At 42.5% G+C, this 18,829-nt stretch overlaps 1 protein-coding gene across 1 annotated transcript in view; it reads left to right on the top strand.

Annotated features, from left to right (window-relative positions):
• The window catches only part of EFNB2 (ephrin B2), a 46,884-nt gene that overhangs the window by 11,277 nt on the left and 16,778 nt on the right, over positions 1-18,829 (top strand). Inside the window, exon 2 of the mRNA XM_068526803.1 lies at positions 12,161-12,444. Within this exon, the coding sequence (XP_068382904.1) occupies positions 12,161-12,444 (284 nt within the window). The remainder of the gene's footprint in view (positions 1-12,160; positions 12,445-18,829) is intronic.

The raw sequence follows: 18,829 nt of genomic DNA, 5'->3' as shown, positions 1-18,829 counted from the left end.
CAGTAGCAGCCTGAATAACTCAGGGTGTTTAACGTTGTGTTTGTTTTTTGGTCAGGCTCGTTCCAGGCTGCTTGTGGCGACTGAGCAGGAAATGTATTGTCCCCAAAGTTACAGTGGCGCACCATTCACATCTTTTTTCCTGCTTTATGCAGTTTGGGGACGATCTGTGTAGGAGTCAGTCTCCCAGTCCGGGTTTTCCTCCTTTTTGACGTTCACAGCGCAGACCTGACTTGCGGAGCTGCTTTCTTTCTTCTGTCTCCTGCCCCTGCTCTCTGGGCTGTGGCAGAGCCAGGAGAGGTCCAGGGGAAGGGCTGCTGTCACCCGCCCACAGAAGACCCGTCCCTGACCCTCTCTGGAACCAGGAAGAAGGAAGTGTCCAGAAGGCGGCCGGGTAGCTCGCTGTGAAGGGCTAGTGCACAGCCGTATAAATTGTGTTGGTAGATTATGCTTGCCTGGCAAGGGGGATCTCTGCTTATACCAAGAGAGAACTAGAGTCTCGTCTCTTTTTTAAACCTTACTTATGAAAGCGCTCCTTCTATGATTCCACAAACACCCGTTTGACGCAAGGCACTGGGGTGGGGTTCCCGGGGTCCAGCGGGGAACAGGACAGGCTCAGTCCTGGGGTCACACTCCAACCTGGAGAGCAGACATCACATCCCCTTGGTACTTGTACTTTCTTTCAGGGCTGTTTTCCCCACCAAAAGGAGAGGTGTCATTCACCCATAAAACATGGGTGAATGGTCTGTCTAAATAGGCAAGATTCTTTGAAGTTAAAAAAAAAAAGTGTTGATGGAAATGAAAGGGATGAGTAGCGTTGATGGAAAAGATGTTCCTGAGCGCTCGATTGTAATACCACGCGAAGAACTTAAGTCCATTTCTTCAGGTTCTTAAAACGCCAGTCCGTTTCTTTCTGTATGATGTCCACATGCTTTTCCTCCCTGCAGGGCTCCCACTCAGGTGGATGAGCACAGGGGTGTCCACACTTAGGTCTAAAGCAGCCGAGAAACAGCTCTTTCTATAGGAAAGCCAGTTTTCTTTCTGGGGCCTCACCTATGAATAATGAGAGTTCCACCTTCCTTTGTAGACTCTTGCTAAGAGCATGGTTTGGAACAAGACAGTACAGGCGCAAACAAATTACACTTGGGAAAGAAGCTTGCACCGTCTCTTGCCTCCGAGGGTTATGAAATCCCCGTTTGGATGATGGGGGTGCGTGGTCAGGCCAGCATGACAAAGGTTGGCCTCCGGGATTCACTCCCCAGCCACTTTCCCACTGCACATCTCGGCATCCCAGCCCTCCTTTTCCAGCCCCCCCGACTTTTGCCTCAGCTAGCTATGACATTCATGGCATGATTTTTTTTTTTTTGCAAAGTTTTGAGGGAGGAGATGTTTGGATCACTTTCATAAATAAAGACCTCGATTTTTTGTTTTGTTTTGTTTTGAGGTAGGTGCTTGATTTTTGTTTTTAATTCCATGCCAGAGATTAACTAGTCTCTGTGAACCTGGGAAAAGAAAACGATGATCTCTGCCCATCACATGCTTAAAGTCTGACTTACCAATGAAGATATCTATTCCAGCGTCAGCTCGTTACAGGCGATCCTTCTGTGAATTGGAGGGTTTTGTTACAGTGGAAATTATGGTACGGATAAAAAAATTAAATACATACTTGTGTTATTTTCCTGAACGAAAATTTAAACGGTGAGCATCTTATTTATCTTTGAGCATTGGAAAATGAAATTTACTTTAGCCACCAGTGTTTTGAGCATTATATCGCAAATAACAAACAGGATTAGCATCACAAGGAGTCAGCTTCCATTCCATTGTGCAGCATTGTAGGCTGTGAAATTTGATATTATTTTGACTTGTATGGTAATTGTAGAATGACAGAGGGAAATGGATTAAGTTGAAATAGAAGGATACACCTCAGGGCACACAGACTGCCCAGTGCAGGTGAAGGTCATTGGGCCAAGAATGGGGCCCCTGAGCGCTGTCCCTGCAGATCAGAATTTTATAAATAAAACTCTGCTTCATGCTGCAGTTTACGGTTCTTTCAAGTGTCTGCACAGATGAAGAGGCCACCTCCCCGGGCAGAGTTGCAAAACCGGATCAGGGACCTAGAGGCTCACAACACCTGTGAACTTCAGTGCTTCTCATCTTTCCTTGCCTTGAAAAGATGCTGCTTGTCGGTGTGAAGTTTGAAATGCACCCTGCCCCCCACTCTCAGCTCTCAGATTTGGAACCCTGTAATGGTCTAAATTGTAGAGCCTGCTTTTAGGCACCTCTTCTTTTCCTTGAATACATCAGTTTCATGTTGCAGATGATATTTGTTTTTAGAAAAGTGTGAAAGAAGGGGCACCTGTGAAAACAGACAATCGTCCCAGCACCCATACAGCAGAAAATGCCAATTAAAGCCTCCAATTACTACCTTATTTCTTGGAGCTTTAAAGCCACTGAGAAGATAGTGGTGCATTTACTTGAAGTTTTAAGGTAATTACTTGTTCCTCCAAGCGTGGTGTCTGGTAACCTAATTCTGTATCCGCCTGACACCCGTATAGCGACACCCCACTATCTCTCTGGTTTCAGAATAAGTTTGGGCAGAAACTTGTTCTGATATGAAAGTGCAAAAGGGGGCAGTAAAGTGCTATCCACAAAAACAGAAAAATTGTTTCCCCCAGTATTTCTTATGGCCGATATTACCTGAGTCTTTCTTGGGCCCCAGTTTTATTCATTTATGACAAACTCCTCTGTTTGGGGCATTTGGAGTTGATCTTATTAAGCCATAGCAGCAATCTAACATTAAACAGAAGTAAGGCAAGCCCAAGTATCCTGCCTGTTTATGAAATATGCCATCAGATTCACATACTTGTGAATGTAAGTCATTTTTTTTTCTGGGGGATTTATGTTCCCAAGTGTACAGAGCATTTCTGAAAGGAATCTCGGGCTTCTGTGTTAATGCTGTGTTAGCTCCACATAGAGCTGGAAGGCCCCAAGTGCATGGGGAGGTTATGGGGTCAAGGGTTTGGGCTCATTCCTAGCGGCGAGCGTCTTTTGTCAGGAAGGAACTGGGAAGATGAGCCTCAGTGACAGCAAAGCAGCAGTGGCTTGTCCTCCTTCAGAATCTCAGACGAACCAATTTACAAACTGACTGCTCTTCCTCCGCAGCCTTTGACATTTAATTAAAACTAAAAGCATTTTCTGGGAAAAGTGCATGTTTTCCAAAGTGTGGTAAACTCAAAGTGTACTTAATACAGAACTCTGGCTTGATAATAAACCTATTCTTTGGTATAATTTGGGGTGTGCCAACTGCTAGGGTAATAAACTTGTTCCTAAAGCTGGGATTCAGGGTCCCTGAAATGTTAGCCAACTCCCAGATCTGTGCAGTTGAATGATAAAGCATAAACTGTACCCCATATTTTTCATCTATTTGAATAAACTAGTTGTGTGTTACTACAGCTTTTGTAGAGTCAAGAATTGATTTGTTAAATAGACCACAATTCAGAGAAGAAGAATTTTATTTAGTTGCATTCTCAGAAAATACATCACAAAACAGTTTAAAAAGTCTACCGGCCTTGAATATTCTGTTTTAAACCAGAGTGATGAAAGATTGCTCAAGAACACGATGGTTTGTTCTTTGAAACTGTACATTGAAACGTAATGTTCCAATCTGATCGCAAAAGCATTGGATGTTTATTGCAGAAAATTATGAAAAAATACAGAAAGCTAAAAATTACCCCAAGTCTACCATCCAGTAGCCCAAAGCAGCCGCAGATAAAGGCTCCGTGTCTGACCAAATCTGTGTGTGTATCGCCAGCAAAATGAGCAGAACAACACACCACCTGCTGTGTATGTGTGTATATTTTCAACTGAACTTAGCCATTTACTTAAAATAATCATGTACTCTAATGATGGAGTTTTGAAACGAAAGGAGAAATCAGTTCTCCATGGAAAAGTAAAGTCTGTTCACTCAGACATTGAATCTTCTTTTGCTTAGCAGTTTGCTCCAGAGGGAGAAGAGCAGCATCTGTAGGTCTCTTTCCCCCCAATTTGCACATTGGCAGGATTTGCACTGGTCCTGTTACGTGAGTAAGATGGTCCTGTTTCTCAGGCGGATGATACCTGGCATAAGTACGCAGAAATACTAGATATTTAAATAGATATTACAGTTGTACGTGTACAACAGTGCACAGAAATGGCTCTGGATCTGAGCTGACACTCTTTAAATGAGAAGCACTGTGACCATGTCTGTCTGGAGGGGGTTTACGTGACCCAGTTATTTGTTTGGACACAGAAAGTGGTCATTCCTGTCTACATCCTTTCATTCTGATCTCTTTCGTTCTGTGCCAGTTTGATATTTTTGCATTTGGCTACAATATATTGATTTGCCCTTGTTTATATGGTAGTTTGGCATATCCTTCAATTATATATCTCCACGTAGTATTTCCCTCAGGAGAACAAGGACTTCTTACTTCAAATCTCCTTTCACAGACTTTCAGCATCAAGGGACCATAGTGATTTGGCTGTTCTTCCTGGTTCACCTACATATTTTTGGCAACCTTGAAGAAAAGTGTAAGAAGTCGTTGCACAAAATGACTGTGTGCATATGTTATGATCAGGTGCAGGTGCAGGAACGGGAAGGGGAAAAAAGAGAAGCAAGGAAAATGGGGCATCCATGGGGGGTTGGGGAGAGCAGCTGTGGCTCCACTACCCAGCGGGCCCCAAGCATCTCAGCTCCTGGCTCCCGTGGATCTTGCTGTTCCATCGGGCCAGGTTCAGAAGTCAATCAAGCAACCATTGCCCCCATCTGATTTACCCTGTGACACCTGGGGATGCAATGCTGGTCGACAGAAGGGTCCAGACTTGAGATCAAAACATGTGATGTTCTGATCAGTCAAAGACAATTGTGTGTCGTGACCCCTGAACTCTTTAAGTGGCAGGTTTTGGCTTTAAATGCATATTATGCTAGTTTTTGAAACAAAGCATGTGTTCTTAGAGTGGGTTAAAACATTAAAGAATATTGTGTCGCCAGGGAACTCTAGTCAATATCCTGTGATAAACCAAAATGGAAAAGAATCTGAAAAAGAATGTATATGTATGTATAACTGGATCACTTTGCTGTACAGCAGAAATGAACACATGGTAAATCAACTCCAACAAAATAGATTTTAAAAAAAGAATGTTGTGTCACATATGGCTGTATTATTTTAGAAGTTCCTACAAAGATGAATATAAAGTTGAAATGTCTAATTGAGATTATTAGAGATCTAATTTAGATTATTAAAGATTAAAGTCTAATGTGTGTTATTAGGTTGATTCCCTGTGGAAGTATTAGAATCTAGTTTGGTGAATAACTTTTAAAAACTTGGATTCAGGTTGATAGGTAATCAGAAGGTAAAAACAGATTCTAATATCAAATCATTTCATTTCAGTGACTTCCCTGGCGGTCCAGTGGTTAGGACTCTGAGCTTCCACTGCAGGGGGCGCAGGTTCGATCCCTGGTCGGGGAACTAAGATCCTGCCTGCCACGTGGTACGGCCCAAAAAAAAAAAAAAAAAACACTTCGTTTCGGGCAGGGAAACTTTGGAAACCCTACTCAGAGTTTCCATTTTATTCCATGTTATACTGTCTCTGGATTTAGTTCAGAGTCATCACGTCTTATTGTCTTACTTGGGAATGATTCACTGGGAAAAACCATAGGAGTTGCCTATTTCTGCTCAGCACACCCCACTGCTGTGGCATCCCAGGGAAGCCCTCCAGTGAGAGACATGAGACACAAAACCACAGCACCAATGCCCAGGAAGCAGTCCTGACCCCAGACTCTCTTGATGGGGAGGAAGATGCAGCTTCCGCGTCCCAGGAGCACAGCAGGGTGACTTGCTCAGACTTTGAGTACGTGGCCCAGAAAGGGATCTGGCCTCCTGTGTCCGCTCTCCTGTATAAGACAAGAGGCACTGTGAGTCTCCTTGGTTTTTTGTTTTGAATTAAAAACCAGCAGATAGGGCTTCCCTGGTGGCCCAGTGGTTGAGAATCTGCCTGCCAATGCAGGGGACACGGGTTCGAGCCCTGGTCTGGGAAGATCCCACGTGCCGCGGAGCAACTGGGCCCGTGAGCCACAACTACTGAGCCTGCGCGTCTGGAGCCTGTGCTCCGCAACAAGAGAGGCCGCGATAGTGAGAGGCCCGCGCACCGCGATGAAGAGTGGCCCCCGCTCGCCGCAACTAGAGAAAGCCCTCGCACAGAAACGAAGACCCAACACAGCCAAAAATAAATAAATAAAAATTTTTAAAAAAACAAAAAAAAAACCCAGCAGATATTATTAAAGAAGACTTCTGACCACTTTTTTTATTTTGGATGTGGTTTAACAGAAAACCTCACCTCTGTGGTATGGGTTACAAACATGGGCATTTTCCTCTAGGTGTCTTTGGCCACAAAAATGGACATTATCTCCTCATACAAAAAGAAATCTGCATTGCATATTCACTAGGCAGAGTCAGTGTAGTAATTGAAAATTAGCTAGTTGTCACCACCCTAATTATTCTTTAAAAAAAAAAAAAAAAAAAGAAAAACATTTCCAAAGTCAATAATAAGACAAGTCTTATTGACTATTACCAAATATTCAGGGCATAGATGTGCTATGTGGTCTGACTTGTTAAAGCCTCTGAGCAATCCTGAGGTAACAAAATCCAAATATAAGTGACCTGGCTTCAGAAATAGAACTCTTTGGTTACTGGCTGGATTTTAACCTATAGGACGCATTGCTTTCCATTCGAAAATGATATTATTAAAAAATTCACCCCGTTTCCTTTCCATGTACATTCTGCAATTCTCATGAATCGTCTGGATCCATCTGTAATATTACATTTAAAACACAAGTTCCATGTGTGGTAAGTGTCTTCCTCACCCTTTGGTCCTTGGCTTCCCAGGACATGGCAGGGGTAGCAGATGGCCGCCCTTGTGATGGACGAGAAGATGGATCCATCTGGCCTGAGTATCCTGATCTCTGAAGCCTGGGCAGATGCCTGCATGTGGTTGGACTTTCTCTTAATTTCCCTTAACTTCATGGCTTGTCTATGAAAAGCTCAATTTAGGAAAAGCTGCATTTCCCCAAACCAGATATATGCTTTAATGTGACGCAGCGAGAGCTGAGAAGTGTGCAGGCAAAGGGGCTTTTCCTGTCGTATCTCACCTTTGGCCTGGCGTGTCTTCATCTGGTTTGCGTGTCAAGCCAACATGTACAGGGACTGAATGAAGACAGTGGTGGAAGGTGCTTTGATCAGTGCTTAGCGAAGAGTAAGTGCTCGAAAGCACCAGTGCTTCTGTTATTAGTGCTTCTGGAGGTGGTGAATTGCTTTGCATTTTAACTAGGAAGGGATTCCAGAAAACTGCCAATATTCATAAATCCTGAGAGAACGGGTCCAAAACTCCATCCGCAGTGCTCCTTGCTGTCCAGAAGCACCATCATACCGGAGGTGATTCCGCTCTGCTCTCAGCAACCCCCATCCCAACTCGAGCTCATCCTATCTTCAGAATTCCTTCCGTGCCTATGATCTGCAAATATCGATAGTTCGTGGCACTAAATTTGACTTAAATTTATTGTGTGTATCTTAGCTGCCATTGTTCTTTCATATTTTAAGCATCTACCAGATGTCAGACCTTGGGCGTTCGGTACTGAGTCAGCCGCACGTGGGACCTGCCTGCCCTCAGGAAGCTAGATTGTAAAGTCCTGACGATCCAGATCCTAGTTTTCTGTCACTCAGAGCATCTGGTGTGGAGGTGCCTTAGTTGTTGCACTCACATTACTCTGTTTGCTCCCATGTTGTGAAGCACGTTGGTAGACCTGGAGGGTATCATGCTTAGTGAAATAAGTCAGACAGAGGCAAATGCTGTATGTGATCACTTATATGTGGAATCTAAAAAACAAAGCAAACTCGTGAATGTAACAAAAAAGAAACGGGCTCACAGATACAGAGAACAAACTAGTGGTTACAGTGGGGGGAGGGAGGGGGGAGGGGCAAGGTCAGGGCAGGGGATTAAGAGGTACAAACTATTATGTATAAAATAAGCTACAAGGATATATTGTACAGCACAGGGCATAGAGCCAATATTTTATAATAAGTATTATATATAATATAATCAATTATATGTATAATTAATTATATAACAATCAATATTAATAGTATTTATTATAGTATATGTTATATGATTATTATATATAATAATAATTATTAATATTATTTAAATGGAGAACTTTAAAATTTTTCAATCATTATGTTGTACACCTAAAACTAATATAGTATTGTAAATCAACTATATCTCAATTAAAAAAAAAAACTGTGAAGGCTCCTGGGGAGCAAAGAGACTTCTGGGCTTGATGTACTTAGTGATAACGTAAGAAACCTACAATTTGGGCTCTCAGCTCAACCACAGCCTTTGTCTACTGAGAAACCATAATGTCAGCAATTAAAGAGACTGGTGTGCTAACCAGCTTGTATGTCTGTATACCTATATACGCTTAAAAAGTAAACTTCTAAAGCACTCAAATATTGGGTTCTTTTATATGGATTTAAATACAGAAGCAAAAAAAAAATTTTTTTTTTTTAGTTATCTATTTTACAGCTATCAGTGTATATATGTCAACCCCAATCTCCCAATTCATCCCACCCCCCCACTGCCCCCGCTTTCCCCCCTTGGTGTCCATATGTTTGTTCTCTCGAAACCATTTTTCACGGTGAAGGAGCAAATCCTTGCCTAACTTTTTGCCACAGTGTCTTCTGAAAAGTGAACTAATGCTTTTCAAAGCATTAGGAATAGTGGGTTTTATCAGGATTCACTTTTTATGAGTATCAAATGCGCTTATTGAAATTGAGATTCCTCCCTTTCTCTTTTATTTTGAAAAGCCATCCCACGGGTTAACCCCTCCGCATACATTGCTCCCCTGTCACTGACCCTTAAAGCTTTTTGGGTGATTAGTACCTTCTGAAAATACAGACTGAAGTTCAGAGATCCTTGTAGCCAAACCAGCCCATGTGTCCTCTGTTCTTGACTTGACCCCATCAGCCCCAGCAAAAACTAGAACTTGGATTTCATGAGTGAAGAGAGAGTCATGAGGTTCTCACGTGGGCGGGGAGGAAATCAACAGTGAGTCTTTGGTTAAGCAGGAAAAAATAATCTTCGTGAAGGAGACAGGATCTTGGGAGCATTTTGAATGACGAAAGAGCTTGGTGAGCTGAGCTTCAGACGTAGGTGTGACGTGGGAGAATTCTAAGATGTGCAAAGACGATGCACAGCTTGGGGGTGAGGGCAGGTCTGATGCATTCTCTTAGAGGAATTGCATGGATGGACAAGAAGATGGGTCCATCTGGCTGCTCAGGATCCTGATGTCTGAAGCCTGGGTAGGCCCCCGGGGGAGGTGGTCCAGGGTGAAAGTCGCTCAGTGTGGAGATCAGAGCTGAGAAGAGGCAGGTACCGGTGTCCAGGCTGCAGACTTCTGTTGTGATTCAGGAACACTTTTCACGACAGCCAGCATGTGGTGCTTGCTCTGTGCCGGCTGGTAAAGGAGCCGGTTTAGGAGAGAAGATGTTTGGAACGGGGGTGGGAAACCCCAGGCAGGAGCTGGCCTCTGGTTCTCGGATGCAGTGAAGATTTCCTAAGAAGGTCGAGGAGTAAGACATGAGGAGAAGGATGTGTCAGGACGGTGAGCCGTGTAACACGCACCGTATCTAATTTATATCGACTGCCAGGCACTTTGCCCCTGCTTCCCAAGCCCAGCAGAATCCCTGGGGCACGGGGGCGTGGGGCAAAGACCAAAAAGCCTCAGACATTCAGATTCAGTCCTTCAGTCTGTTCATCAGAAACCAGAGCTGTGCTTCAACCACAAAGATGATGGAGACCACTGGCCTTCGGGGGGCAGGGAGAAGACCCTGGAGGCCTTCAGTCCTCTGGAGTTGAATTTCCCATGCGCCTCCCCAGAAAACTGCAGAAATGGCCAAGAAGGTCACAGAGAGGCTCTTACTAAGCGGTGATCTACATTTGTTTACAGTTCTAGAGAATTCTGTAAGGGTGCACACATGATTGTCTGAAATTTCTCATTGTTATAAAAAATAGTCATTTTGAGTTCTACTTCACAGAAAGATTTTGTTAGGTGATTCTCATTCACTTTTCTTTTTTAACTTTTTTTTTTTTTTTAATAAATGTCATATATCCTTGCTTTAGCAAGCTCAGTTTAAAAAAAAATAAGAAAGAAAGGGGGCCGCCCTCCCTTTGGGATTGTAAAAGAACACATTCCCAAGGAAGAGTGACAAGCCACTGTGTTCATGTATTTTTTTTCCCTGCCATAAAGAGTATTGGTTTTTAGTATAAATCTGTAGTGTAATTTCTGTTATGTTCTATGATGCTTCATAATCAACCTCATGCACTTTTCAGAAAAATTAATACTGTTCATTAGCATTCATCATCATCTGTTCCCTCAGTATCAATTTGAAATTGGCGATGCCCATCATCCTGGTTTTCTCCCTCTCCCTCTCTCCCTCTCTCTCTCCCTCTCTCTCTCCATCCCTCCCTCCCTCTCTCTCTCTCTCCATCCCTCCCTCCCTCTCTCTCTCTCTCCCTCCCTCCCTCCCTCCTTCTCTCTCTCTCTCCCCCTCCCTCCCTCCCTCCCTCTCCCTCCCTCCCTCCCTCCCTCTCTCTCTCTCTCTCTCTCTCTCTCTCTCCCCCTCCCTCCCTCTCTCTCTCTCCCTCTCTCTCCTCTCTCTCTCTGTGAATTATGACCCATTCATCGTCATGGGTGGTGGGCTTCCCTGGTTCAGTAAGAGGTTGGATTGGAAGGATTCAGACGTGATGCTTTGTTCTCTGGCTTTAATATTTTAATGAGCCTGCAGGCTTGGCTCCTTCGGAAGGAACAAGATGGGATTTCTAAGTGTGTTTTTAGTGTTAGCACTTGTAGAAGGATGTTCATTAGGAAGCTCTTGTTTCAGTTTCTCAGAGGAACTCCCCATTAGGAAAGATCTTTCAGCAGCATGGCTGGGAAAAAAGAGAAGGGGGAGGAGGGGGCTGAGAACTGTAAGCATTAAGGGGATAGTGTGTCAGTAGTTTGGGTTCAAGATTTGCTTCGGGACTTCCCTGGCGGCGCAGTGGTTGAGAATCTGCCTGCCAATGCAGGGGACACGGGTTCGAGCTCTGGTCTGGGAAGATCCCACGTGCCGCGGAGCAACTAGGCCCGTGAGCCACAACTACTGAGTCTGCGCGTCTGGAGCCTGTGCTCCGCAACAAGAGAGGCCACAATAGTGAGAGGTCTGCGCACCACGATGAAGAGTGGCCCCCGCTTGCCACAACTAGAGAAAGCCCTCGCACAGAAACGAAGACCCAACACAGCCAAAAATAAATTAATTAATTAATTAAAAAAAAAAAAGATTTGCTTCTAAGAATTAATTGGAGCAAATACATCTCGAGGGGGGAAGAAAAGTTTGTGGGGCAAGGACAGGGACAGTAGTTGCTGTCTTCGCGAGTCGGGGACTTTTCATCTTGCAGCTGACTCAATACTCCAACTAATTATTTCTGGTTGTCTTTTATGGGTTTGTAAAACGTTTCTTTTGTTCGGGGTAATAAAAAAACCCATTATTTGATCAGTGACTGACTAATTATGATAAGTAATTTGAAACATTCTTGATGAAACTTGTCTGTTAATTAACATCAACAGCAAATGGAAACTAACAGAACAACAAAGTCTTAGTGCATCCACTGTTTCCTGGAATTGCTGCCGTCTTTCTGTGGCATGCCCAATAAACTGAGGCTGCCAGTGGTTCAAAAATAACGAACAGATGGGAAGGTCTGACTCACCACCAAGGAAAAGTCATTGTGAAGTTACACAAAGGAGCACTGAAATATTACAAGCGAGGGGGTGGTAAAGGAATGTCAGTAGGTTGACTTGATCCTACTGGGTAAAGTCAGGAGTGTGGTTTCTTTCTTTTTCTTTTTTTTTTTTCTTTAAAGCTTAATTCCTAAATACACTCATCCCATGCTGATCTGAACTCAGATATGTTTGGTCAATAAAAGTGTGGCTCTATAAAATTGTAGTTTGGAATTCTTGATGTTGTCTGGCTATATTGTCATTATCATTAATGCTGTTAATTTTTTATCAACTCAATGGCGCTTTTTTTTATGCTTTTAGATTTCTACCCGGACAAGGACTGGTACTGTACCCACAGATAGGAGACAAATTGGATATTATTTGCCCCAAAGTGGACTCTAAAACTGTTGGCCAGTATGAATATTATAAAGTTTATATGGTGGATAAAGACCAAGCAGACAGATGCACTATTAAGAAGGAAAATACCCCTCTCCTCAACTGTGCCAGACCAGATCAAGATGTAAAATTCACTATCAAGTTCCAAGAATTCAGCCCTAACCTCTGGGGTCTAGAATTTCAGAAGAACAGAGATTATTACATTATATGTAAGTATAATTCTATTCATTTATTTTATAGAAATTAGGATAAGCTAAATAGGTTTGTATCAAATTTTGTTTCCTTAAAATTATTACTGTGGCAAATAAGTTGGTGGGAATAGTTGCTGAAAAGTTTTTTAAAGAAGCCTTAATTGAATGAGGGACCCCCTGTACTAGTACTACTCATTAACATAAATACCCAAAGAGAAAAAGCCTCCTAGAGTTTTTGTAGTATTGAAATAAGTGGATATATATGAATATATTCAGCATCTCTACTGACAAAACCATTTTTAAGAACCATTGGTGAGATTTTGATAGGTGAATCTTGTGCAATGACTTTTCTCTTCATCCATCCATTCATCTATTCATCCATCCATCCATCCACGCGTCCATCCATTCACTCATTCATTTAGTATTTACTCTGTGCCAGAAACTGCATAAGTGCTAGGGGTTCAACAGTGAACAAGATGGTAAAATGGTACCCATTCCTCATGGATCTTGTAGGTTCCAAGAATGGGAGTTACAGACAACCCACACTAGTACATGGGTGCATGAAAACCAGTTTGGAAGAATAAGAAAAAACTTGGGTTTGTTCAATGAATTACTTTCTAATTTACCTATACAATAATTTGACACATTGTTTAAGGGACAGATACTGTGTATCCTTTGGGTCCTATATGAGCTACTGTTCACTCCTGAGGCTGTGAAATCCGATGAAACACGTGCCTACTAGGTGCAGGTCAGGAGCTGGCACAGAGTTAGGATTGTTCCAGGCCCAGGGTCTGTCAGAGTGCAGTCTGGGTGACTAGGATAGCTGTTCACATCAGGCAAGCAATGAAATGGTTTTTCTTGGTTTCTTTGGTGGGAGTCTGCACTCACTCGTCATGATGAGCTCCAGGTCATCAGAGGTACTGAGCTGCTGTCTACTGGGTGTGCTCTCCCATCTCTGGGTGATCAGGTTGAAACTCTGGCTTTCTCTACCTCCTAGCTGCTCTTGAGAGTGTAAAATCAATAATTCATTGACTACTTATTAAATACTCAACAATATACTTATCTTCTATTTTTTATTACACTCATTAGTAATTAAAACAAAGATGGTCATAGCCATCTAATCCTTGTTCTTTGCTGTGAACCTGAAATGCCACAGAGGCTGAAAACGTAGTTTTAAACCAACGTGATGTACAGAGAGTGGCTTAGTGAGAATAAGTAACAAAAAGAGAAAGTGGTGAATTATAGATTTAAAAGCACAATGATCATAAAATGAAAATAAAAGTCTTTTGAGGGATGGGACAAGCAGATGGGGTGGTAAAGTGTATGAAGTAAGAGGGAAATCTTTGAAAATATAAAATAGTCATTAGGCAAAATAAATGGAAACCTTAAGCTTTTGGAAGTCCAACAGTGTCTTTAAAAAAAAAAAAAAAAAGGCTTTGTAAGTAGGACTGTTTACCAGGATGCTAATGTTTTTAGCATAGCATTTATAGGGAGCTGAAACCCACCCTACTGAATTCATTAAGCAGGTTAAGACCCCTGAATAGGGTGGGAAAAAGGACGAGGGGGTGCCTGAAGATAGATGTTCCTCAGAGTTAAATACGTCTCTAAAACTGTGCCTGCAGCCCTAGCTGCCGACTGGCTCTTCAGGGAGGTAAGCCACCAGACCCAGGTCCCTCCTCTTCCTTTAGCTTGTGACTTCATGCAGATGGCTTTGTGGACCCTAAGTTCCCCCTGAATGCAAGTGGGATTTCAGCAAACATTGTGGGTTTAGTCTGAAATGATATGCAAGAAATGCAAATAAATACCTGGCTTATCAGCATCTTTGTGTCTGATGGAGTGAGCACGTGATAACGACTTATTATCCACACCTGACGGGTTTGTATTTAGAAGCACAATTTAATTTATAATTATAATATTAATCCACACAATAACGGCACATCTCAGTTTTCTTTCTTTGAAAACTCATCGTTAGGCTCAGTAACAGGTTTACCAGCAGGTAGCTGAGCTACGCCGACCTCCAGAACCTTCCCTGGAGGTGTGATTTACCACGGAAAAGCACGTGGTAGCCCGGGATAAAAGAATTGTTCTTAAAATAGAGATGAGGGTTTCAAGTTTGAATGCTGCTGGTTGGGTGGTTGTTACAGGCTGGATGGGGAAGGGCCCAGGGCTCAGAGGGTGGCCGGGAGCCCAGGGAGACTCAGAGCACAGAGTTGAAAGACTTGCGCCACGTCACAGACATAGGAAGACACCTCAGATACTTTGGGAAATGCAGGCCCTATTTCCCACCCATCCTCCAGCAAAGCCAGTGGATGGACAGCTTTCCCTGGAAAGGAAATGAAGGATGAGAAGTACAATTCTCAAGAGAGTTGAAAAAGTTAATGTTGACTTTCCATTGCTTCTTCGAGAATCACAAGGCACCCAGACAATTAAGAGATTTTTCAGAGTCACTGCTTTCCACAGCCAGTGATCACTCACACATACACACAGGGTGACACGCCACTTAAAACAGTACTACACTAGGTGGCAAGATGGAACACTGCCCTTGACACTGCAAATCACCACTTCAACTTTGAGTTAGCAATGTTGGTATTTTTGAGTTGCTACAAAGTATATTACACGTGTTTAACTCCAAATCTTCCTGTCTAGCTAGTGAGCACCTTCATAACCAAGAGTATTAGTATGAACGGCATCGTTATTGTGTCCTGGTTTCTTTCCATAGGAGGGAAGAAGAGAGGTGATAGTTTGGAGCAGTGCTTCATAACCCCAGAGAGGAACAGTCCAAGTTGCCAATGGACTGAATTGGAATTGGTGTTGTTCGGTCATTCCCTAGATGAACTGATTCCAGGAGCCCAGAGACCTGGGTTCTAATCCTGCTGTGTGAGCTTAACGAGGAAGTCACTTCATTTCTTTGAATTTTGATTTCTTCTCTAGAAACTGCTTTTACTGTTGTTGTTGTTGTTGTTATTCTGGCTAATGATGGAAGTCTCTAGTTCCAAACCATTTTATGGTTAGACATACACATCCAGTATGGGATCTCTTGTCAGGGTGGCTCTTCTCCAATTGAATGGACAGGATCTGCTGTAAACTCTTTAAAGACAGTGAATTTGATTTGTAGTGTTACCAGATTTAAAATACAGGCATCACACTTTTAAGTTTTAGAAGTCATTATTAATTTTAAATTGGGAGTGTATTTTTGAACCTACCGAGTATCCACTAAATTCCCCTAGGAAATGACACGACCAAATGACATGCATCCTCATTCGTTTTTCTCCTAGATGATTATTTGCTTTGACATGTGGCAAAATGGTATATATGGGATTTCTTAATGTTGAGAATTGACTTTTTCAAGTGACCCGTTTCAGTCATTAGACTTGGGTTTAATTTGCATAATGAAATCTCCTAATATTAAATGATCCAAAGGTGGGGATGGTACGACCATTTGGTCTGTTTTTCATTACATTCAGATTCTTCATTGCCTTAAAAAGAAAGTAAACATTTTATATAACCTACAGTTATTTTGATCATGTCTTTAAACATTTTTTTAAGTTTATAAAATAACTATCTGTTCTGAAGTGGCCCATTGTCAAGGGAAGCTCTGTCTTAGAAAAACACACCAGTTAATACAAGGCAAGCATTCCTAACTGTGTTCTCCGCCTTCATACATAATTGTGTCAAAAACTTTTCTTGTAGACGCTTTCTGTGCTTGGTTTCCAGTTTGTTTTTAGAAGTGATAACCCGGAGCTGAATGAGTCAGCAGTTTTGGTGTGGGGGCCCTTCGCAGTATCTACCCGTACGAAGGTTCCATGGGTTGGTCATCCAGCCTCAGCATAAAACCTTGCAAAATACCTACAAAGAGGTTTTCATCACACTACCAAAATCATGTGAGTCAGAGATGGATGAAAATGAATGCCACTGTGTGGATACTTTTTAAGTGAACCATGGGCACAGCCCAGCTGTTAGAAAGAACACCTTATTGCCCGAGGCACCTCCCAATTTAGCTTTGTGTGGCTTTTTACATTATTTTACCTCAAATCTGTAGCCAAGACATGGATTTGTGGAATAGTCTAAAAGTCATCATTTCTAATGATTGTTTGATTAAACGTTGCTCTGAAACTACACCCTGCTGTGTTCACAGTGGTCCTTCCAAAAGCCACTCCTTGCTTTCCTTGCCTGGGAAAGTCTTCCTTGAGAAACACTGAATGAATTTGAATGAGTCACCATTTCATAGGCCCTTCACTGGTTTCATTCTCCAAAGCAATTTTTCTAAAATATTTTATCAGAGCATATAAAATTAGAAAACTCCTCAGTCAGCTTTGCTGTTTTTTAGACATAAACTCCACTTCTGAGCAAAAATGCTTGCACACAAATATAAGGAAACACTATTCTTAAAGAATCAAAACAGAAGAACAGCAGATTCCATTCCTGTATTTTTGTTGAGTGTTTGTTTTCCTTTTTTTGTTTGTTTGTGTTTTTCTTTTCTGTTTTTGATTTACTTATTTCTGCGAGTAAGTGTAGCAAGTGGCACTAAAATATACTGAATGTACTGTAAGCCCTTTCCCTAGCAAAATGGTTACGGGAGGTTTCAAATGTACTTTTACATATAGATATCTTTTATTTTTTTAATTATTTTTTTTTAATTTATTTATTTTTGGCTGCATTGGGTCTTCGTTGCTGCATGCGGGCTTTCTCTAGTTGCGGTGAGCGGGGGCTACTCTTTGTTGCGGTGCGCGGGCTTCTCATTGCAGTGGCTTCTCCTGTTGCGGAGCACGGGCTCTAGGCATGCGGGCTCAGTAGTTGTGGCTCGCGGGCTCTAGAGCAGAGGCTCAGTAGTTGTGGCGCATGGGCTCAGTTGCTCCGCGGCATGTGGGGTCTTCCCGGACCAGGGCTCGAACCCGTGTCCCCTGCATTGGCAGGCGGATTCTTAACCACTGAGCCACCAGGGAAGTCCTAGATTTATTTTAGAATATATGTGTGGCCTCTGTAATGTGATTATGTGCTTTGATTAATGAATTATTTATATGATAAAGGTAGCAAAATCTACATTTCCATCACTAAACATCATCAAGTTCAAGGATGTTACAACATCAGCCTGTCACTTATCTGACTTTGAGGTGGGGATTTATGTTCGATACCTTGCATATCATTGGTGAATTCAAGCATTTAAACACATTTTTATTTTTAACCTATGACGGTTGGCTTTGTAATAGAATGGTCATCAGAATCTTGGGTGTTTGGAGGATACACACACACAGCACTTAGAGCGACAGATGAACATGGTAGTTAGCTGAGAGTCCCAAGTCAGGCAGACCTCGGTTCTTGAATGCCCTTCAGCAAGTAACTTACCCAGTCTGCCTCAGTCTCTTCATCTGTCAGCTGGGGATGATGTGCATTTAAATGGGGTGATGTATGTAAAGTGCTTGCTTCCACGGCTGGCACCAAATAAGGACAACTGAGGGTCTCTTTGTGGGGAGGTGAGGTGGGGGGCTGGTGTGAGACAGCCTGTGCTCTCCTGAGAGCTGGCGGGCGGGGAAGATGGGCTCAAAAAGTGTCACTTATTTGAAATGCCATCCACAAAATGAAATTCCGGAGATTGTCCAAGTTTCAGTAATGCTGCGTAACTTAATTATAAGATCTTCCCTCTTTTTTGTCTTCTTGGAGTGTTATAAAAGTTCTTTTGTCCTTGGGCTTTCCTTACCAAGAAACACGCATTTATCGATTTTTTTGTTGGTGGAATTGCCCAAGCTTGTTAGCAGATCCTCCCTAAGACCCAAAAGAGACAGACTGGGAGGAGACTTCTACACATGTAATCATTTCCCCACTTACCATCTCACCAACCTTGCCAGGGCCTTTTCTCTGTTCCCTGTTACACAAAGGAAAGGTTTATTTTTATTGATCATTTCAGCAGCATTCCAATGTAGTATAAATATTCTTTTAGAGAAAAAAGTACATGTCAGGGTTGCCTTGTCACTGAGACAAGCTGGGACACTACATCATTTCACTAGTCTGGTAATGAGAAGCATCATTTTTTCTTTTTCTTTTTTTTTGGCCGTGCCGCGCAGCTTGTGGGATTTTAGTTCCCTGACCAGGACTGAACCCACACCCCCTGCAGTGGAAGCACGGAGTCTTAACCACTGGACCACCAGGGAAGTCCCCCGAATTTCTATTATTTTTTAACTTAACATAAAATCCTTTTCTGACTGTATTGAAGGCTCTTTCCTAGAGTATATCAGTAAGGCTCCTTGTTCAATTTAATATGAATACAGCTTAAATTCTTTATACTTTAAGGAATAAAATCTCAACTTCTGCTCAATTGGAGCTTGTGCTGAGAAGCTTCTGGCTCGCGGGTCTGATGGAGTCGTGGCCACTGGGATATTTATCCCGTATCTGTCAGGGTTTAGGAGGA

Source organism: Eschrichtius robustus, chromosome 18 (assembly GCF_028021215.1).
Source record: "Eschrichtius robustus isolate mEscRob2 chromosome 18, mEscRob2.pri, whole genome shotgun sequence".
In the NCBI taxonomy this organism is placed as follows: Eukaryota; Metazoa; Chordata; class Mammalia; order Artiodactyla; family Eschrichtiidae; genus Eschrichtius; species Eschrichtius robustus.
Note: the sequence above shows the minus strand (reverse complement) of the source record. Positions and strands in the feature narration are given on the sequence as shown.